Source organism: Clarias gariepinus, chromosome 15 (genome assembly GCF_024256425.1).
Source record: "Clarias gariepinus isolate MV-2021 ecotype Netherlands chromosome 15, CGAR_prim_01v2, whole genome shotgun sequence".
NCBI classification, from domain to species: domain Eukaryota; kingdom Metazoa; phylum Chordata; class Actinopteri; order Siluriformes; family Clariidae; genus Clarias; species Clarias gariepinus.
This window is the reverse complement of record NC_071114.1, coordinates 19,424,417-19,445,268: the sequence shown is the minus strand read 5'-3', so window position 1 is coordinate 19,445,268 and position 20,852 is coordinate 19,424,417. Positions and strand designations below refer to the sequence as shown.

Here is a 20,852-nt window from a genome sequence, read left to right as displayed (position 1 = left end):
ACGATTGGCTAGTCGCATCTACCTGCTGCACAGTGGTTGGTTCACCGTTGGTTACGGCGAGTTTCCGGAAGTAAAAACAAACAACTATAAAACTAAAAAATATATATATTTTTTATTATCAGCTTGATATTTCTTAAACCACTTTGCATTTGTTCTAGAAACGTTCAAATATTATATAGTCAGTACATAAACGAATCAGCAAGTGAAATCGCTATCATTGTCGCGCAGTGCTTGTTACGTATATGGTTTCAAACGCTCCTAACTTAATGTAATATTTGTATTAATTCAGAAAATGATTTATAATATATAATGTGTAGAGTAAGAGACAACCAGAATTCTGTTTTGGGAAGCACAATAGGACATACAGCCATTTACATGTTAAAGAAATTATCCTAAATCAGTAATGACCAGCCCAGCTTGTGACTCTCATTAAACCACAGCAGTGATATTGTAGTATGAATGCGCGCGCGCTCTCTCTCTCAGTCTCTCTCTCAGTCTCTCTCCCTCATGCACACACACACACACACACACGGGTCGTTCTAGTTTTGCTGATGCCAAAATTACTTAACATAAACATAAAGTAAAAAAATATATAGAATGTACTTTCAATCATGAACCAACTTGTCCTTGATGTTCAATGATTAATTGTAGCATTTTTAAAGGCCAAGTTCAAGCGAACGTCTTGTCACTTTTATCATACATAAAAGTAGGACCATATACGTTTTGTGCTTATGCGTCTGAAGATTTTTCATAAAATACTGTACATCCGATTCATAATAGCATCGATATCTTATAAAATAAATGAAACACTTAAATCATAAAACAATAATTCATTATAATTATTACTATGAAATAAATATCATCACCCCAAATTACATAATTGGAGTTACTGTTAAACAAAGAGTATTATTAAAAAATATATTTGACAATTTAAAATTGTTTCTGAGGCAGAGGTCAAATGCAAAAGCACTGGTCAAATGCAAAAGGTATGTCAGATGTCTGTCTTCATTTGTTTAGAAATGTTATTTATTTTGCAATTTTATAAGATGCTTTTAAGTCCATCCTTAGTGTTACTTATTTTATCATTATGTATTAGCTGTCAAAAAATTACAGCTGTCAAAAGTTTGTCTTTTTGACAATTAAAAACCACACAGTTTTATATATAAAAGATAGTTTGTAAATAATTATGATTTTTCTCTAAATTGTCATTGTCAGAGTTACCAGGAAGAGGCGACACTGTCGCCCTACACCTCCAGGGTCCGGGTTCGATTCCCACCTTTGTGTGCATGGAGTTTGCATGTTCCTCCACAGTCCAACGAAATAAGATAAGATAAGCCTTTATTAATCCAGAAGGAAATTGTTTCTTCAGTGTCTGCATATTTAAAAGATACAAATACAATAGAAAAAATAAATAAATAAGTGAAAAGAAATTAATGAAAAAAATAGAGAAAATAATAATAAAGAGAAATAAAATACATTATAAATAGAATAAAAAATATATAGAAAAAAATACAGACTGTACAGAAAGGTGCAGAATTGACTCTTTTGTGTGTGGTACATTTATGTTATTGCTTCCAGGATTTATATTGCACATAATATTTGATATTGCATATAGAGTAGTAAGGATATTGCACACCAGATTTGTATAAATATTGCACATGATTTTCATAATATTGCATAATTAGTGGTTTTGCATGTGAAATTGTTATTGTGATAATATTGCACAATGTATCAGGGCATAATAAAGTTCTATTAATTATTTTGTCATGGCATATTCCGAATGAAGGAGGAAGAGTTATAGTGTTTAATTGGCACTGGTATAAATGATGTGCTGTGGCGTTAAGTTTTAGACTTTGGTAGTCTCAGTCTGTGGCTGAGTATGCTCCTGTATGACATCAGTGACTCGCGTAGGGGATGTGATGTATTGTCCATTATACTGAGAAGTTTCTTCAGCATCCTCCTCTCAGATACCTTAACTAGAGACTCCAGCTCCATTCCAATGACAGAGCCCGCTTTTCTGATGAGCTTGTTAAGTCTGTTGGTATCAGCTGATTTTAATGTGCTACCCCAGCAGACTACAGCAGAGAATATAGTGCTGGAGACCACCAAATGGTAGAACATCTGAAGCATGGTTCTGCATAAATTAAAGGACCTAAGTCTCCTGGGAAAAGTACATGCGACTCTGACCTATTTTTGGTACACAGCATCAGTGTTCTTTGACTAGTCCAGTTTATTGTCAATGCGAACACCCAGGTATTTGTAGCTGTCCACAATGTCCACCTCACTGCCCATGATGTTTATGGGGTTTGGGATAGTCCTCTGCTTCCTAAAATCTACCACCAGGTCTTTAGTTTTTAAAACATTGAGCTGCAGGTGATTTAGTCCACACCATTTCAAAAACTGTCGAGCACACTCCTGTACTCAGTCTCTTGGTCTCTCCTGATACAGCCACGACAGCAGAATCATCTGAGAACTTGCGATGGCAAAACTGTGAGCAGTGTCTTAAGTCTAAGGTGTAGAGTGTAAACAGAAAGGGAGAGGATTGTCTCTTGGGGGAGCCCTGCGCTGCACACAGTAGTATCTGAATTGATTTTGCAGCCTCACATATTGTGGATGACCTGTTGGATAGTTCGTAATCCAGGTCACAAGGTAATCATCCACCTGCATGTCCAGTTGCTTTTTACTGAGTAGCTCAGGTCTGATGGTGTTGAACTCATTGGAGAAATAACAAAACATGGCTCTCACATGAATTAAAATTAATTTTAGGCTAATTGGCTTTTCACAAATTTCCTGTAGTGTGTGAAAGAATGTGAGTGTGTGTATGTGTGCCCTGCAATGGATTGGCACCCCATCCAGGGTGTACTTTGCCTCATTCCCTAAGTTTTCAGAGATTAGCTCCAGGCCCCCTGCGACCATGTATAAAGGATTAAGGTGTATAGAAGATAATTGAAAAAGAGGTTATTTTAAAATTGCATTAAGCTAAAAGTCTAAAAAGATTATAAAGTTAAAAGTATACTCAGCAAAGAAAGAAACGTCCTCTGACGTTTAACTGTTTTTACTTTCATTAAACTTAATGTGTAAATATTTGTATGAACACTAAAAGAGTCAACACCATAAGACATAAACTAAAAATGTTTCACAATGTGTCCCTGAATGAAGGGAGGCTCAAAATCAAAAGTACCAGTCAGTATCTGGTGTGGCCACCAGCTGCTTGGACTGCCTATTGCGGACAGTCTGAGCACTGATGGAGGGATTGTGTGTTCCTGGTGTGACTCGGGCAGTTGTTGTGGCCATCCTGTACCTGTCACGCAGGTGTGATATTCGGGTGTGCTGTTCAGGTCTTAACGACCATTCCACAGGTGCATGTTAATTAATTGATTATGGTTAATTGAACATGCTTGGAAAACATTGTTTAAACCCTTTACAATGAAAATCTGTAAAGTTATTTGGATTTTTACAACATTATTGTTGAAATACACAGTCCTGAAAAAGATACGCTTCTTTTTTTGCTGAGTATATTATTATTAAAGAAGTTCTAGGTGTAAAAGAAGAAATACATTCCAGGAGATTTTTATGACACAGATTCCGCCTTTTCTGTAAAATAACTGACACACACTTTACGCTTATCCTGTCATACCGCAAATACTGTACATTTGAAGAAAGATTCTTAGTTCTTAAGAATACTGCTAATCAGAGGCCAGTTATAATATCAAAAAGCCAACATGCTAGATAAATCTTACCGCAGAATACATATTATTCATTAACAATTTGTTTATTTTATACTAAAGGTGACCCTTACGACATGTGCAGGTGTTTTTTAACTAAGCAAAAATGAAAAAGACCAATATAAATACATATAAAAGTTTTATTTACATCATTACCACTTTGGGTTTGACTCTTCCCCAGCTTTTATAAAACAGCTGTAGTTTTAAGAGCTGCATGTCCCTCATGATGTCATCATGAGCACAACGAAGACAAACACAAAAACAACACACAAGTGTGTTAGAAGGCAAGTTTCTTCATGAGCAGGTAAACTCTAGAGTCCACCTCAAAGCCGTGCAGGTTGTTGGCATCACCCTGAAGTCTCATCAGCAGGCCACCATACGACACATATGCAGAACTAAAAAAATGGAGAAAAACAAGAAAATTACCTAGTTCATCATCTTTGAATGAAAGGGTGAAAGTTCATTTTTTTTCTGTAAATGAATTTGTGTTATAAATATGCTCCATATGTGCCACAGAAGACTTAAGTTTTACAGCGAAAAAATGCTTAAATTTATATACACAAGGTGGGTTAAGTCTCCATACATAAGGAAAATTAACACTTGTGGCAGCATCCTAAATCCAGTCAGTTCATTCTTTGATTTGTTCTTCTTTAATCAAATGCATTCCTAAAATCTAAATTTTATACATAAAAGAATGAATGAATGAATTAATTAATTCCTATATAAAGCTCTACTGTACACACTTGTGTGCAATTGATATCCGTTGATTTGGACAGCAATCGTTTGAGGTTTGGGAGTGTTATTTTTACTTTGCAGCAGTGATTCTGTTAGTTTGTCGCTCAATTGAGTGTCAGAGAGATTTTTCCGATAAACCAGCTTTTTCGTTGTGTGCGTGCGCGTGTATGAAAAGAGTGGAGGAAGGGTCATTGTGCAAGACAAGTTGGGGAAAAAGGGGGAGGGGAGTTTACTTGAGATTCACACACATACACAGCGCCTGCGCGCACAAACGGAAACACTTATCTGTCTGGATTATTTTTTTACTTTTTTTAAAGGTAAAGTGCAGTTTAATTTGTTTTATTTACATTTTATATTTTGTGTTAATTATTTTTATGTATTTATTTTTTTGTGCTATGGAACAAAAAATTCGAGTTACCAATATTTCCTATGGGAAAATTACATTTGGTTTACGAGTGTTTTGAAATACGAGCCCGCTTCCAGAACGAATTATGCTCGTATTTCAAGGTTCCACTGTATAATAAGTTTTTTTTTTCCAAAGAACAATTTTTTGCACTATTTCAATTTTAGTGATTCTCCAAACCGAAAAATAACATCTTTGAGAGTTTGCATATTAATTACACTCACAGTCGTGTTGCTGCTTCTGTCGATGTCTCGTCTCCCTCGATCTTATACACTTTACCGTACATGGCGTAATCAAACTGATCTGCCCTACAATGAGGGGAAAACAAAAATACACACACCTCTTTAAGCACTGTGGAGTCATTATAATATGAACATACAATAGACTAAAAAGAATGTAAAAACTAAAAAACATGGAACCTCATCATGATATTATTCTAAGTAAATTAATTCAGTTTGTATTTATACATTTTTACATCCAAGTAGCTGAATAATGATTAATAATTAATATTAATAAGATAAATACATTAAATTGAATACAAAAAATATAAATTAAATATAAAGATTATGATTTTTTCAGTATAAACAAAATATAAGATTAACATAATAATAATAAATAAAAAGTATGTTTTATATTATTTAAGTTTTGTATAAAAAATTGATGAAATAATTAAAATACTACACTGTGAAATGTGAAGGTAAAGCAATATAATTTAAGTAAATGATAAAAGATAGAGTGCTACAGTGTTAATAAATAGCAGTCAAGAGAACATTTTTTAACCATTTTCTTTTTTATTTAATATTCGAACGAAATGAAAAAGATCTTAATCAGCTCGATCTGCCAACCCTGTATAAGTCACTGAGTCAGAATGCTGAGCTTAGGGTTGACAGATTGATTAGATTTAGTCTTTCTACATGCGTGTTTGTAAAAAGTGCTGATTTGTAGGGTGCTGGAGTCACCTCGACGGTCGGTCATCTGTGGGGTTGTACTCTCCATCATCTGGAGTGCCGTCCTCATACAGCGTGCTGGCGATTACCAGTCTGAACTTATCTCCTGAAAACCATCAACATTACACTGGTACATCCAGCTGTTCCACTACAGCTGTACTTTATACATGTACATCACGTAAAGACACAAGACTCCTGATGATCAGTCAGATCTAATCTTGGAGACTCACTAATGTAGTTGAGCATAATGTGAAGTTTGACAATGAACAGCTGAGTGTGTTGAACAGATCTGTGCCCTGTGTATATTGTACAGTGTCAAGTTATATATGTTGTATGATGCATACTAAAGAGTTTTGTGTTTTCTTTTTGTGAATGTTGTATATTTGTGTATATTTACTCACCAAGGTCAACAGGGTAAATCTGAGTGTTCACATCCAGGATGAGGTCCATTTTGAATGATTCACTCTCACAGTGAAGACGAGACACTAAGAGAAACCAATGAAAAATAAATAGAGACACAGACACAGAGTAAGTGAGGAGTTTAAATAGGACAGTATCATAACTTTGGAAGCTTTTCATAGATTTCAGCTCATAAGCCTAGTTTTGTGTTGGCCTAGAATGAGAGCGAGTGAGAGAGACAGAGTGCGCAAATATCAGCTCATGTGAGCTGAACTCATTGTTCCTCACCTCTGTCAAACTTTTTGCCATCAGGATCAATGTCTTTCACATCAAAAATATCCTCAAACAGAATTCCAGCCATGTTTTCTGCTGATTATCACCCCACCAACAGCAGCTTCTTCTGTCAGGACAAACACAACCCATTTTAAGGATCTCAAAAGTACAAAATATGTCTTTCAGTGGAACCATGATCAGTGTCATCATCATTCCTGATGAAAATTATAGAAAGCTTAATTTGTATTACATTAGTAGTTGTGCAATAAATAATCTTTCAGCCCTCTCTACTGCAGCTGTAAAAACACAGTAAAACATACCACTTGACTGACATTTGCTTAACATAAACACCAAATTACAGTACGAGTTATATCTGTATTATTTTCATTATTATTTACATACTAAAATTGCATTTAACACATTCCTTAAATACAATTATTTCTTTCTTTAGAGAGAATTAGATGTCACTAATCAGTCTTTTCTGGATGGGTGTGATGTGATGGAGCAAGGCTAGAGCAGAGAAACACAGTCACAGCATGCTAACATTTTTCAGCTAGTGAGTGCTCGGAGCACATTTAAAATAAGTTTATCGCTTTCAGTCACTTACGCTCTCAAAAAAAACCTTATTCGGCGTTGATTTGCAGTTTGTAATGTAAATTAATCAACATACAAAGTAAAAAAAATTCAGTAGTCGATCTTTCTGAAGTAGCTTTCATTCATCCACCGCGCCGAAGCAACATGCTTTACGTTTAACCCTTCCGCGTTACAATTACTTCCGGGGCAACACAACTTTACGCGATTACAACGTTCCAAGAAGTTGTGATCCTTAAACAAATATATTTCATTATCATTTTTACACAAGAGTGTTAACCATTTTAACGTTCTGTAATAATTAATTTGTTTTAACAGTTGTTGACAATTTGCGTTTTACAACTCAAACTACAAAAGAAACTTCGATATATTTACGACACTTGAGACTTACTTACGGTCGTTTCTTTGCGTTGCTAGGTATATTCAGTAAGCGTCTTGTTGCTGGTTACTATGGGCACCGGCCACAAACTAGTCCGTTAGCTGCGTTGTTAGCTCGCATGATAACTCGTATTATTAGCGTCTGATAAATGCGCGTTTTATTTTTACAATCTTTATGTGGGATTAGGTATTTAAGCAAAGTCGAATGAAATGTGCTACGACAAATAATATGAGGGATTAATATCGCCAGCGAGCTGTGTGACTGAGGTAAGGCTAGTAACCTTAGGTGTTCTTTCTGGAAAACTCGGTAGTTAGCTAACTGTCGCGTTCTTTTTTAAAACTCATGTATTTATCTTAATTTTAAAAACATGAACACGTACTGTCATACGATAATATATTTCTTAATTTTTAGAACGACTTAAATGCTAAAGTATAAAGGTATCCTGTTATTAAAATAGTTAGCAGCTTAGTGTTGTTTGTTAGCCACCTGAGGTTCAGAGCTTGGCCTAGAATAGCAGCAGTGTGTTGTTTTACAGTTGGCATAACGCTTAAATGTCACCTTTGTAGAAAACAGACAACCTGATAGTTGCAAGTTAGTTAGTTGGGTTTGGTTTACTGAGCAAAAATAACTATAATAACTTTACATAAATTATTATAAAATAATAACCACGGTCCGGGTTCGATTCCCCCCTCGGGTCTGTGTGGATGGAGTTTGCATCTGCTTGGCAGGTTTTTTCCGGGTGCTCCGGATTGCCTCCCACTGTCCAACGACATGCAGATACGGCTAATTGGCGTTCCCAACTTCCCCATAGTATGTGAATGAGAGTGTGAAAATTTATGTGTGTGCCCTGCGATGGATTTGCACCCCATCCAGGGTGTACCCCACCTCATGCCCTAAGTCTCCTGGGATGGGCTCCAGGCCCCCTGTGACCCCTACAGGATAAATAGGTAGAGAGGATGAGTGATATCCTCTCTACCTATTTATGAGTGTGACAATGCTTTATAGGGTTTTTTATTGTATGCCAGCAAGTCAGCTCTTTGATCTGATTCTCTTGAGAGAACAGATTCTAAAATGCAAGCTTTCTTTTCTTTTTTTTTTTTTTTGTGGGTGTAGGCAACGCTTAAATGTTATGATGAATAGATACTTTAAATAAAACAGATGACCTACAGTAAACCTAGAATTTGGATTAATTAGCTAATAATAATAATGATGATGATAATAATAATAGACTGATCTTGGACAGTGACTCATTACAGGTTGTGTTCTGTAGTGCTGGACAATATAATAATATAATATCAGTGTTGTGATGAATTATGTTACAGCATGTTTTTTTTATATATATTACTGATAACATCTTTTAAATGTGTCCGTAATATAATTTAACTTTGTTGTTTTTACAAATTGATTGAAAGCAACTGATTTGATATTAACTATTTGTATTAGTGTTTTTATCATTATTTTTTCCTTCTTTTTAGTGAAAATATATTTTTGTTACCAGGATAAGAAAGTGTAGTGCTTGACCATTGTAGACATTGCAAAGGTTTTGTAGAAAGGATTTAAAAATATATATATTATTTTCATATCACCTGCTGCTACTCTCGGCTTTTTTTTTTTTTAATCTCTAATGCTGTCAGTGGAGTGGGGAACATCTTTGAGGAAGCCAACTGAGACAACCTATTATATAGTGTCAAAAGTATTTGCTCGCCTGCCTTCACATGCATATGATCTTGAGTATTTTCCGATTTTTCCATAGGGTTATATAATGTTGTTTTCTATAGGGTTTAATATGATGTTGCAGCTATAACAGCTTTAACTCTTTTGAGAAGGCTTTCCACAAGGTTTAGCAGTTTGTTTATGGGAATTTTTGACCATTCTTCTAGAAGCACATTCATAAGAAAACAGACACTGATGTTGGACAAGAAGGCCTAGCTCTCAGTCGTGGCTCTAATTTATCCCAAAGGTGTTCTATCAGGTTGCGGTCAGGACTCAACACACCAAAAACACCATCCATGTGTTTATGAACTTTGTGCACAGGTGCGCAGTCATGTTGGAAAAGGAAGAGCCCATCCCTAAACTTTTCTTACAAAGTTGGGAGCATGAAATTGTCCAAAATGTCTTGGTATGCTTAAGCATTAAGACTTCCTTTCACTGGAAGTAAGGGGCCAAGCCCAGCTCCTCAAAAACAACCCCACATCAGTTCCACCATGACTTCGCACCAGTGCACAAAGCAAAGTTCAGAGGGTGAGTTAACATCATATTAAACCCTATGGCTTAAGAATTGAATGTTACACAAAATCATATGCATGTGAAGGTAAATGAGCAAATACTTTTGGCAATATATATATATATATATATATATATATATATATATATATATATATATATATATATATAATTTGTTTCTGTGTTTTGTACATCATATGTCACCACTTTAACAGCCATACAAACTTAATTGTATATAAAAACTTGCATGTATATAAAAACTTGCATGGGTCTCAACATTTAATATATGCAACCCTGCTCCAAAATGCATACCTGCTACCCTAAATTGCAGCAAAGATTCAATAATGAATAAAAGAAGCATTCATTGAAATCTTAATTAGGAAACATTTAAAATATTTAGTATTTACATGTATTAAACTCATGACTTATAAACCCTGTTATATGATCTTGACAAATTCTTTACATGCCTCTTATTTTCTGTGTTTAAACAGTCACAGTAAAATGACCACTAGAGTAAATTAACATATGCAGCTAATCCAGGCAAGCAAGGCACAGTGAGCAGTTTCAAAGAGTCACTGTCATTGTCATGGCTGAATTTTAGCAGTACCAGTGAGCCATCCTACATGCACATCATGTTCCTCACTGAAAGTCTGAATTCCTCCTTTTTCCTGTCCATATGCAGCTTCTTTTTTCCTAAAAGCTCAAAGTCTCTACCCTTCATAACTGCACCTCTAATCTCTAATGTTTGCTAACAGTGATGTAGAAAGGCGTCTGGCTTCATTGTTTATTTGCAGCATGACAGCAGCCTCACCTGATTGGTTAATCCTTCATTTTCTTACCAAAGAATGCCAACTTCACCCTGGCTTTCTTTGGTTTGGTTCTATCCAGTCATTATTTGACGATGCTATGAAGATAGCATTTTTTATTTTTTATTTTAGAAAGAAAACCAACTCGTCCTGGTAACCCATCAGACTTGACAGTAACCGAAGGGTACACAACCTATAATATTTCACGCGCTATAAAATATCATGAAAAGGAGTTTATTACCGAAACAAATCTGGTAAACAAAGTATTATTTTTGTAACTAAATGACATCCCATTCCCATGGCTTCTGGTTGTTCATCTCCATTATGTGCATTATTTTACCCCACCACTATATCACCCTCTTTGTTATTTCAATAACTGTAAAAAAAAATAACAAGTTTTTGTGTTTATCAGATTGTTGTTACATGAGTTCCAGAAGCTCTAAAGAGATGGGGGACGTCTTGGCAAATGAAGCAGACCTCCTAGTGATGATCAGAGAAGTAGGTTTATACAGTATAAATGTTAGCAGTTCACCTCATGGATTGTTGCAGTGTGATGGATTTACGAAATAAGCCTAATGTCTGTTGTACCTTTAGTAACTAGAATTTTATTGGAAATGAAATTTAATTTTGGGGGTTAATTTTGTGTTGCTGTTTTTATTTAAGCCAATTGTGCCTAATGCATGGGCTCAGTTTGTAATGTCAAAAATGGTTTTAATCCAACCAATATATAAAATTAATGAATAACATGCAACCAGGGTACATTTCCATATACATCTGGTTGTTTACTGTTTGTAATAAAGGGATGGAGACTGTTATGGGAACATAATGTAAACAATGAGAATGTAAATCAAGATACTGAAACCTCACTTATCCGTATTAAGCTGTTGCTAACATGGGCTAGTCTTCTAGAAGTTACTGAGCTATTCTTACGTATATGGAGAAGACAGGAGGACATGGTTATTCAAGTGTATTCATAAAAGCTGGTGGTTTTATGAACTGGAGTGTAACAATAGAGACCATCTTTTGCATGTTAAACAGTCTATAAATCTGTCAAACTGTCTTAATTTTCTGTGGTGTAAAAGGATACGTTCAGCAGAACCTTTTATATTTATATGTATATATTTATATCCAATGAATGTGTTTGTAATGTCTAGTACCTGAAGTTCTGTGAGCTGGCGGAAACAGTGAAGGTCTTTGAGAAGGAATGCAAGAGCAAAGGAAAACCAGTGCCAAAAACACGCAGCAGTTTAACTGAAGACTCGAAGATATTAACATTACAGGTAAGAGTGATAAATTTGCAGGATGAAGGACTGTAAATTAATAACAATTACTATTAAAACAAAGAGGTGTATAAATTACGTGTATGGTAATTCACACTTGAGTACTAACCTGTCCTAGCATGTAGTGAAGAATGCAAATGTTTAGGTTTAGAAAGCCACTCAGTCATTAGTACCATATTATATCTTTGCTAATCAATTAATTAAGTTCATTAGAGGTTTTAGAGAGGCAAAGGAGTAAACCAGCTTGTGAAGGAGTGAGAGCTTAGGCTTCAGACTCTGACAAATTGTACCATATGTTAATTTCTTAATGTTGAATTGTACTATATCTTGACCATTATGTATTTAGTGTAGTGGGATCTAAAATCAAATAGTTTTCCAATAATAGATTAACTCATGTCATTATCCCATTAAAACAGAAACAGCTATCTGCTTTTTTAATCCATTTAAATTATAATTAAAGTAACAGCAGCAGAAATTCAGTTTACAGTGCCCAGTGCTCCATCACTTTTCCTACATAAAGCACCTTGGCATTGCATTAGAAGTGTACTCCTCTAATCAAGTAATTTTTAGATAGATAGATAGATAGATAGATAGATAGATAGATAGATTAAATGATTGATTGATTGATTGATTGATAAAAAAAATTTCCCTCACACAATTCTACATATAAAACTCCATAGAGGTACATGGTAGAGTGGCCAGACGGAAGCCACTCCTTAGTAAAAGGCACATGGCAGCCCGTTTGGAGTTTGCCAAAAGACACCAGAAGGACTCCCAGACCATGAGAAAAAAAATTCTTAGGTCTGATGAGACTCTGGCCACTGTACCATATAGGCCTGATTGTGGATTGCTAAAAAGATGGTTGTCCTTCTGCAAGGTTCTCCTCTCTCCACAGAGGACCTCAGAAGCTCTGACAGAGTGACAATTGGGTTCTTGGTCACCTCCCTGACTAAGGCCGTTCTCCCCCGATTGCTCAGTTTAGATGGCCAGCCAGCTCTAGGAAGAGTCCTGGTGGTTTCAAACTTCTTCCACTTACGGATGATGGAGGCCATTGTGCTCATTGAGACATTCAAAGCATTTCAAAGCAGCAGAAATTTCGAGTAAACTTTTTTCTCAAGTAAACTTTTTTCATGTTGTCATTATGGGGTGTTGTGTGTAGAATTCTGAAAAAAAAAAAAAATTAATCCATTTTAGAATAAGGCTGTGACATAACAAAATGTGGAAAAAGTGATGCGCTATGAATTCTTTCCGGATGCACTGTAAGTGTGTGTGTGTGTGTGTGTGTGTGTGTATATATATATATATATATATATATATATATATATGAAGATACAAGTGCGGTACACGTGTGCTCTGAAAGTGCCGTGAGATTTCTCCCTGCTCTGTTTCTCTCAGACATATGTTAAATATGTTTTGCATATGCAGAAAGATCTGCTCAGCTCGTTTGATGATGGAGAGATGAAGGTCTTTTTTGAGCTGTGGACAGAAAACCTGCCCGCACTCATTCGTGACAGCGACCCAGCCGTACAAAAACTGGAGTTCTACCTGCATATTCACTTCTCCGTCTATCCACTGAAGAATGCTATGGGAAAACAGGTGCAAAAAAGTCTCTGATATGGATTTATGTCATGGTTTTATTAATAGCAGCTTCTTCATAGAGAATGGTGTTGAAATGAGACGTTTCATAATAGATCAGTACTGTTTTTGACCAGCAGGAGGCTCTACTGAATCAGTTAGGTTTTACATGCTTATGCAGGCAACATTGCTGAGCTTAGGCCTTCTGACCAACAGAAGCAACCCCGTGTCATAACATTGTCCCCACAGGCTTGTACAGTAGGGACAAGAAAAAAATGGGGGCATAACTTCATCTGCCTCCCTTCTTTTTCCCCACTCTATGCCACTGTCAACCATACAGTTCTATATAAACGAGTTGTTACTAGTGTATTATAAAATGTGCATAGCTTAGCTAAGTTTTTTATCAATAATAATAAATGACTGCATGGCATGTTAATCTGACTGTGTGTAATTCTGAAGTTTTCTTTTTACTTTAAAGGATAAAGCTGAATTTGATGAGCGGATGAGTCATTTTAAACACTTCTTGGAGACGAGAGGTGCAGCGCTAAGCCAAACTACAGAGTTCCTGCCATTTTACGCTCTGCCTTTTGTTCCCAATCCTGTAACACATCCGTCATTCAAGGAGATCTTTCAGGTAATCATCTGCCTTGCTGCACTTCCTCACTTACACATCAATCAACACGCTATATATTGCATGCACTTATAATTAATAAAAAAGCTATACCACTTTATGATCTTGTTTGGTCTGAAGTCAAATTACTTTTATACTGATGTAAGGAGTAAGTAGCTGAATCTCTGCTAAATATTTAGTGCACTTTGTTTTACTCAGTTTCTCTGCTCTTCTTGATTTTTATTTTACTCTGTATGAAATAATAGCTTGCACGCTATTATGCAGTATGTAGTACACTATGTATTTAGTAAGGAGAAAATTTCACATCAAGCATCTGTGATTTCTGTGCTACAGGTTACTTGATGGTAAAGGCCTCCTGTTTTGTTTTAAATATGCTAAGTACAACAATATTAGAAAGGATACAAAATTAGCGTTGATCATACATTAGTTTTAATGTTTTATAATTCTTGGTGTGTGTGTGTGTGTGTGTGTGTGTGTTTTTGTTTTTTTTTTTGCTTTTTTTCAGGACTCCTGGACTCTAGATTTAAGAAAAAAGCTTGAAATGGTTTTGGTATCTACACTGAAAGCATCAGCTACACCAAGGCTACTCATATTATATGTATCCTTTTTGTTAAATGTTGAAAACATGTCACATGACTTATGATGTCATTCCTCATGCCATGTTTTTGACATGTTGGGAAATTTTTGCTTGCATGTTCTTTTAGGGACTCATTACACTCCTAAACCAACCAATGACAAACACATCACCAACTGTGCCTCCAAACACAACAGTGTTTTTGATATTTTGGACAAAAACCCAACAAAATGATGTTCTAGTTCACAAATGCTTAGATCAGTGTATCTACTATGTTTAAAATAAGCAGATATTGTATATAATTATTTATAAAACCTTTTGTAAGACATTAATGTTTCCTTAATTTTATCTAAACAGAGAGAGAGCACAAATGGCAACAGAGGTAATTGTCTGTTTATTGTTTATATCCAAATGTGTAGTTTTATTTAAAATGTGGGTTAGTATTGATTATTTTACAAACCTATTTCTTTTTCTTTTTGCAATTAACACACTGCTACATTACTGAAATATTTTATAATTTTTAACATAAACATTTTACTGTTTTTTACTGTTCTGTTACTGCTTCATATTACAGTGTGTGTGTCTGTGTGTGTATAGAGCACATGAAGCAGCTAGCTGAAGCAGAGAAGAAGGCCTCTGCGTACATGAAGAAGTTCAGTAAGATCCAGGCTGATTATGACAACCTTATCAGTGTGACGGCTGAACTGGTGGACTCACTTGAGGCTACTGTCAATGGGAAAATGGCAAGAATTATCTGTTTTATTTTCATTACTTTACATCTAGCTTTTGTTTCTGTATATTTTGCTTAATAACAAATACAACAGCTGGTATCCTAGTGTCGGTAGTAATGAAAGTGAAATTAATTTGGTATAAAATAATGTTTGTTTTCCCAAAAACCTGGTGTCATGTTTTTGTCACAGTATTTGCATGCTGAAACCTGATTGGCTCATGCTGATAATGCAAAAACATTCTCCTATTACAGAAACATGCTTACAAATGATGAAAGCCAACTAAGGTTTGATTAATTAATATGTTTGTTTTTAATTTTATTTTAATAGATATCACCTGAGTATCTTCAGACTGTGGGTGTACGCCTCTTCAGTGGGCACATGAGCCAGAGTGTTGCTCAGAGCATCGATTTTACACGGCCTGGAACAGTAAGTCTCTCTCTCTCGCTCATTCACACACACACGCGCGCACACACACACACACACACACACACACACACACACACACACACACACACACGATTCAAGCTTAAAGAACAGTTTAAAGTAGTTAGTGTTTGTTCTATATTATATATGCTTTATATGTATAAAATTGTCATGATGTTAGTTAGGATCAAAAATTGTTAAATAATCATTAATTAGGCAGTTTTTTTTAAATAAATGTAATACATCTCTAACAACCTATACACATTTTGCATCTGCGCTTTGTTTGTAATATCAGTATGCATTGCTACAGGTTCCCACTCAATATTGTACCAAAACGTAAATGTCTAAAGTTTATAGATCCAGGAACATTGTATTATGTGGACACAAAGTTAATAATTGGCGGAAGACGAACAGTTGTTCTATTGTATACCATTTAAATTACACTAGGCATGTTCTGTTTGCTGTGCTTAGTGTTTCTTCATCCACTTCTTCCTGTGTGTGTGTGTGTGTGTGTGTGTGTGTGTGTGTGTGTGTGTGTGTGTGTGTGTGTGTGTGAGAAGGGATATTACTCTATGACTCCTTATGATGATGGCTATGTAAGTTTCTGGTGTATCTTCATATCTTTTTTCCTCCATCTTCCCTCCATTTTGCATCGTGCTTGTCCCTGTGGTCCTCATCCTGTACACTTATCCTCTCATCCATTAGCATGTCTCTGCATTCCCTCCATTTCTGTAACATGAATGTCTGTTTTCAGTGTAGAAATGTCTGTGTTCAGTGTAAGAATGTTTGTTTGTCTTTGTCCTGTGGAATAACCATTTATTTACAATTATTTACCTTTTAACCTGTTCTAACCCTAAAAAAAAGCTGCCTCAAGTTTAAAGTTTAGTAACAAGTTGCACAGCTTATTCAACTTATATTTTCTGGCCAAACAAAATATTTCACATTGCTGGTAAAACAACGTGTACCCAGTTTGTAAAATTTGACTCTACTTGTAATTCAAACATTTGCATGAGATAAGTCAGCTCAAGTTGTATTGCTTGTGGACTCAGTTTATTATATTTGTCCAGGGATGACTTGGCCCAAATTTTTATTTACACAAAAAAGGTAAGTTGCCTTCGATTGTAGCCCATTGATGTAGTTGGTTTAAGTCAGTGGTTCTCAAACATTTTCTGTCATTCCCCACTTAAGGGGGTGAGTGAATTTTCAAGCCCCACTTGTCAACAAAATGATAACGAAATCGGCCAAGTTTACTATTTATTGAAATATAAATTTCTGAATCAATAAGATCAAATAACACCAAGTTTAAAACAGATAAAATACACGTGCAATTGTTATAACAGGCTTACTTCGTCACTTATCTAGAGCTTTCTTCCAAAGAAGTCGAGTGGCTCATTAACGTGGCTGGGTTGTGTTGTTTCTAAGTGTCTTCCTACTTTTTTGGGTCTCATGCTGTCTGCTGCCAGCGGTTTAAGACACAAAACACATGCGGGTCTCTCCTCTGCCCCACCATCCCCACCATGAATCCAAGCGCAACATAGGCCTCATCATATTGTCTTTTTGGCTGGCTTTTTGGTTGATTAGGCTGATAATGCTGAATCGCCTGCCTTTTTTTGTGGTCCATGTAACAAATGTATCCATTGACGTTATTATGCTCACTACGTACAGTACGCTACTGACCTGGTTTGTGACGCCTCTAAAGTTAATTTGATATTCGCGTGTCCGATCTTTTTTGTCAATTAAGAAAAGCATGAATTAGAATAGGTACTTTCCTATTATTTTCCACTAATTCCCTCCTGTTCATTGCGCCCCACCTGTCATGTCTGTATTCCTCACTACTGGGGCGCGCCCCACACTTTGAGAACCACGGATTTAAGTGATTGTTTTTCTATACAAACAAGTTGGCCTAACAATATGCCAACAATTAAAACACTCAAACATTGCTTAAAAAAACTTATTCGTTTCAAATTACTCAAAAATTATGTGCCCTATAATAAAATACCTGGATAACACCAGCTGCTTATCAGTCTCTTACTGATTTACTTTCAGGTCATAACTATTTTTTAAAAATTAGCAAAAATGAACAGTTTTTTTCTCCCAATTTATATTATTTTTAAATTAATAGTCTATGGCAACAAGAGTTTGTTCCTCAACTTGTGAATCTACTTGGGGAGCATGTCTCTCCAATCCAATAATACAGAGGGGCAAAAATGTATTTAGTCAGCCACCAATTGTGCAAGTTCTCCTACTTAAAAAGATAAGAGGTGCTTATAATTTTCATCAAAGGTATACCTCAACTATGAGAGACGAAATAAGAAAAAAAAATCCAGAAAATCGCATTGTAGGATTTTTAATGAATGAATTAGTAAATTCTTGGTAAAATAAGTATATGCAAAATTTTTGGCTCTCACATACCTGTAACTACAGGCTCCTCTGTCCTCCATTTATTACCTGTATTAATGGCATCTATTTGAACTTATCAGTATAAAAGACACAACCTCACACAGTTACACTCCAAACTGCACTATGGCCAAGACCAAAAAGCTGTCAAAGGACACCAGAAACAAAATTGTAGACCTGCACCAGGCTGGGAAGACTAGAACATGTATAAGAGCTGTTAGACCGTGGTGAGATGTGCTGTAGGTGTGACAGAAGAGTTCAAGGTGAAGGTGGGTCTGCATCGAAGATCGGCTCTGAGCCCCTTTTTGTTTGCTTTGGTGATGGACAGGTTGACAGATGAGGTTCGACAGGAGTCTCCATGGACTATGATGTTTGCAGATGACATTGTGCTTTGTAGTGAGAGCAGGGAACAGGTGGAGGAAAATTTGGAGAGGTGGAGGTACGCTCTGGAAAGCAGAGGAATAAAGGTTTAGCCGCAGCAAGATGGAATACATGTGTGTAAATGAGAGGATCCCAAGAGGAACGGTGAGGCTTCAGGGAGCAGAGGTAAAGAAGGTGCAGGACTTTAAGTACTTAGGGTGAACGGTCCAGAGCAATGAGGAGTGTGGAAAGGAGGTGAAGAGGTGGGTACAGGCAGGTTGGAATGGGTGGAGAAAAGTGTCAGATGTGTTGTGCGATAAAAGAGTATCAGCGAGAATGAAAGGAAAGGTGTACAGGACAGTGGTGAGACCAGCGATGCTCTACGGCTTAGAGACAGTGGCACTGAAGGAAAGGCAGGAGGCAGAGTTGGAGGTAGCAGAGCTGAAGATGTTGAGGTTCTCCTCGGAAGTGACAAGAATGGATAGGATCAAGAATGAGTTAATCAGAGGGACAACCCATGTTTCATGTTTTGGAGATAAAGTCAGTGAGGCCAGATTGAGGTGTTTTGGACATGTTCAGAGGAGAGATAGTGAATATATCGGTAGAAGGATGCTAAGGTTGGAACTGGCAGGAAGGGGGTCTAGAGGAAGACCAAAGAGGCGATTTAAGGATGCAGTGAGAGAGGACATGAAGTTAGTTGGTGTGAGAGAAGAGGATGCAGAGGATAGGGTTAGATGGAGGCATATGATTCGCTGTGGCGACCCCTGAAAGGGAACAGCCGAAAGACAAAGAAGAAGAAGACCAGGCTGGGGAGACTAAATCTGACAAACTTACCGTTGTCTCAACAAATACAACTGTACGAAGTTAGGCCAACAATATAATATTAATTATTTATCAAGTTGAATTTTTTTACAGTGAAGAAGCTTTGGAGCTACATCACATATTTATATTCAACTTTTTGTACATAGGACATAACTTTTAGAATGTTTGGTACAATTCCCCTTTATAAATATTAAATCTTGGTTCTACAAACTCACTCACTCATCTTCTATGTCGTTTTATCCTGTATTCAGGGTCGCGGGGACTTGGAGCCTATTCCAGGGGACTTGGGGCACAGGGCAGGGTACACCCTGGACAGGGTGCCAATCCATCACAGGGCACACACACGTATACACACACCTATTCACACACTAGAGTCAATTTGAGAACGCCAATTAGCCTAAAGTGCATATCTTTGGAATGTGGGAGGACCCCAAGCACGGGGAGAACATCCATGCAAACTCCATGCTCCAGAGAGATAGGCCTATTTTATTTAATATATGCTATTTCTTCGTCTTTTTTATTTTATTTACATGATTTGCAGCATGTTTTAAACAAGAAATCAAATCCTGTCTGCATTTTTGTAGTTTTGCTGTACAGTTGAGCCTACTTGATAGAAATATTAACAGTATATTAATTATTTAGCCTAACAATACTAAAATATAATTTTTGGTTCACACTGCCTATTTTTACAGTATACATATAGGACATGATTGTTGATTAAATGCAGATTAATTGCTAGAACAGCAAATTATTAGTAATTACTAAAACATAGTAATTACTGCACTAATTATCCAATCAAAATACATACTCATTTAAATCCAAATTAATTATTTATTTATTTATTCTTTTTGGCCAGCAGTGTATTGTCCTGCTTATATTTAAAGTGTAAACTAAAATGTTAAAAAGTTAAAAAATAGTTTATAAAAGTTAAATTGTTAAAGTTTAATATATAATAAATGTATTACTTTTTAAATATATATGTTTGCATTGGGGTGTGTCTAATCATTGCATTAAATCAGGTTAAGTACATTTTTATTATCTGGCATTAAAAGTGGAGATGTTGACGTAGTTTTGTGATTGGTGTGCCACCGAGTCTCCCTTGTACCCATTTATTTTTATGTTTGACCAGACGTCATGTTTCATAGAATATCTAATCCTTCCTTTAAGATTCAGACCTTAAACACACCTTAAACATGCGCACACTGGAAAAACACTTGAAAGAGGCACATTATGTTTGGATTAGGTCAGCTGGAAAGCTCCCGCTCATATTTAATATTTGCCTAAAGCTTTGGCATGTCAGCCTTTACATTTTACTATTAAATGGAGCATAAATGTCCCACCAAGCACAAATAAACCACTAATAACCCTGACCTTTCACTCTAGTACCTGTACCTCATTTTGTATGGGATTGTGTTTCAACATAATGCCCTGTGACAAGGATTTAAAAGGAGAGAAACAAAACAGGAAAGTGAGAGGAGATGAAAGAAACAGTAAGTGTCATATAAAGCAGAGGACTTTAAATCAAAAGGAAAGGTAAATTTAATGTCAGGAAAGAAAACAATTAAGAGAAAACTAAAT

The 20,852-nt window shown here is 36.0% G+C and overlaps 2 protein-coding genes across 4 annotated transcripts in view; one reads left to right on the top strand and one right to left on the bottom strand.

Moving 5' to 3' along the window:
• Window positions 1-3,847: 3,847 nt before the first annotated feature.
• Window positions 3,848-7,250, bottom strand: polr2h (RNA polymerase II, I and III subunit H). 2 transcript variants are annotated; one of them, XM_053513454.1, is made up of 6 exons: window positions 7,153-7,250; window positions 6,498-6,609; window positions 6,212-6,295; window positions 5,823-5,916; window positions 5,088-5,171; window positions 3,848-4,120 (listed from the first exon to the last, which is right to left on the bottom strand). In XM_053513454.1, exons 2-6 carry the CDS (start codon window positions 6,568-6,570, stop codon window positions 4,003-4,005), a joined length of 453 nt encoding a protein of 150 aa, XP_053369429.1. In that variant the 5' UTR covers window positions 6,571-6,609; window positions 7,153-7,250; the 3' UTR covers window positions 3,848-4,002. The 2 variants fall into 2 exon arrangements, with proteins under 2 accessions (XP_053369429.1, XP_053369428.1); XM_053513453.1 differs by having other exon boundaries at window positions 7,090-7,246.
• Window positions 7,251-7,540: 290 nt separating this feature from the next.
• The window catches only part of LOC128542540 (lisH domain-containing protein ARMC9), a 44,552-nt gene continuing 31,240 nt past the window's right edge, over window positions 7,541-20,852 (top strand). Inside the window, exons 1-10 of one of the 2 annotated variants that reach the window (XM_053512429.1) lie at window positions 7,541-7,718; window positions 10,894-10,979; window positions 11,636-11,761; window positions 13,187-13,357; window positions 13,815-13,970; window positions 14,473-14,565; window positions 14,899-14,923; window positions 15,139-15,284; window positions 15,600-15,698; window positions 16,256-16,291. In XM_053512429.1, coding sequence (XP_053368404.1) covers window positions 10,905-10,979; window positions 11,636-11,761; window positions 13,187-13,357; window positions 13,815-13,970; window positions 14,473-14,565; window positions 14,899-14,923; window positions 15,139-15,284; window positions 15,600-15,698; window positions 16,256-16,291 — 927 coding nt within the window. In that variant the 5' untranslated portion in view covers window positions 7,541-7,718; window positions 10,894-10,904. The remainder of the gene's footprint in view (window positions 7,719-10,893; window positions 10,980-11,635; window positions 11,762-13,186; window positions 13,358-13,814; window positions 13,971-14,472; window positions 14,566-14,898; window positions 14,924-15,138; window positions 15,285-15,599; window positions 15,699-16,255; window positions 16,292-20,852) is intronic. The other variant, XM_053512430.1, reaches the window with a different exon arrangement.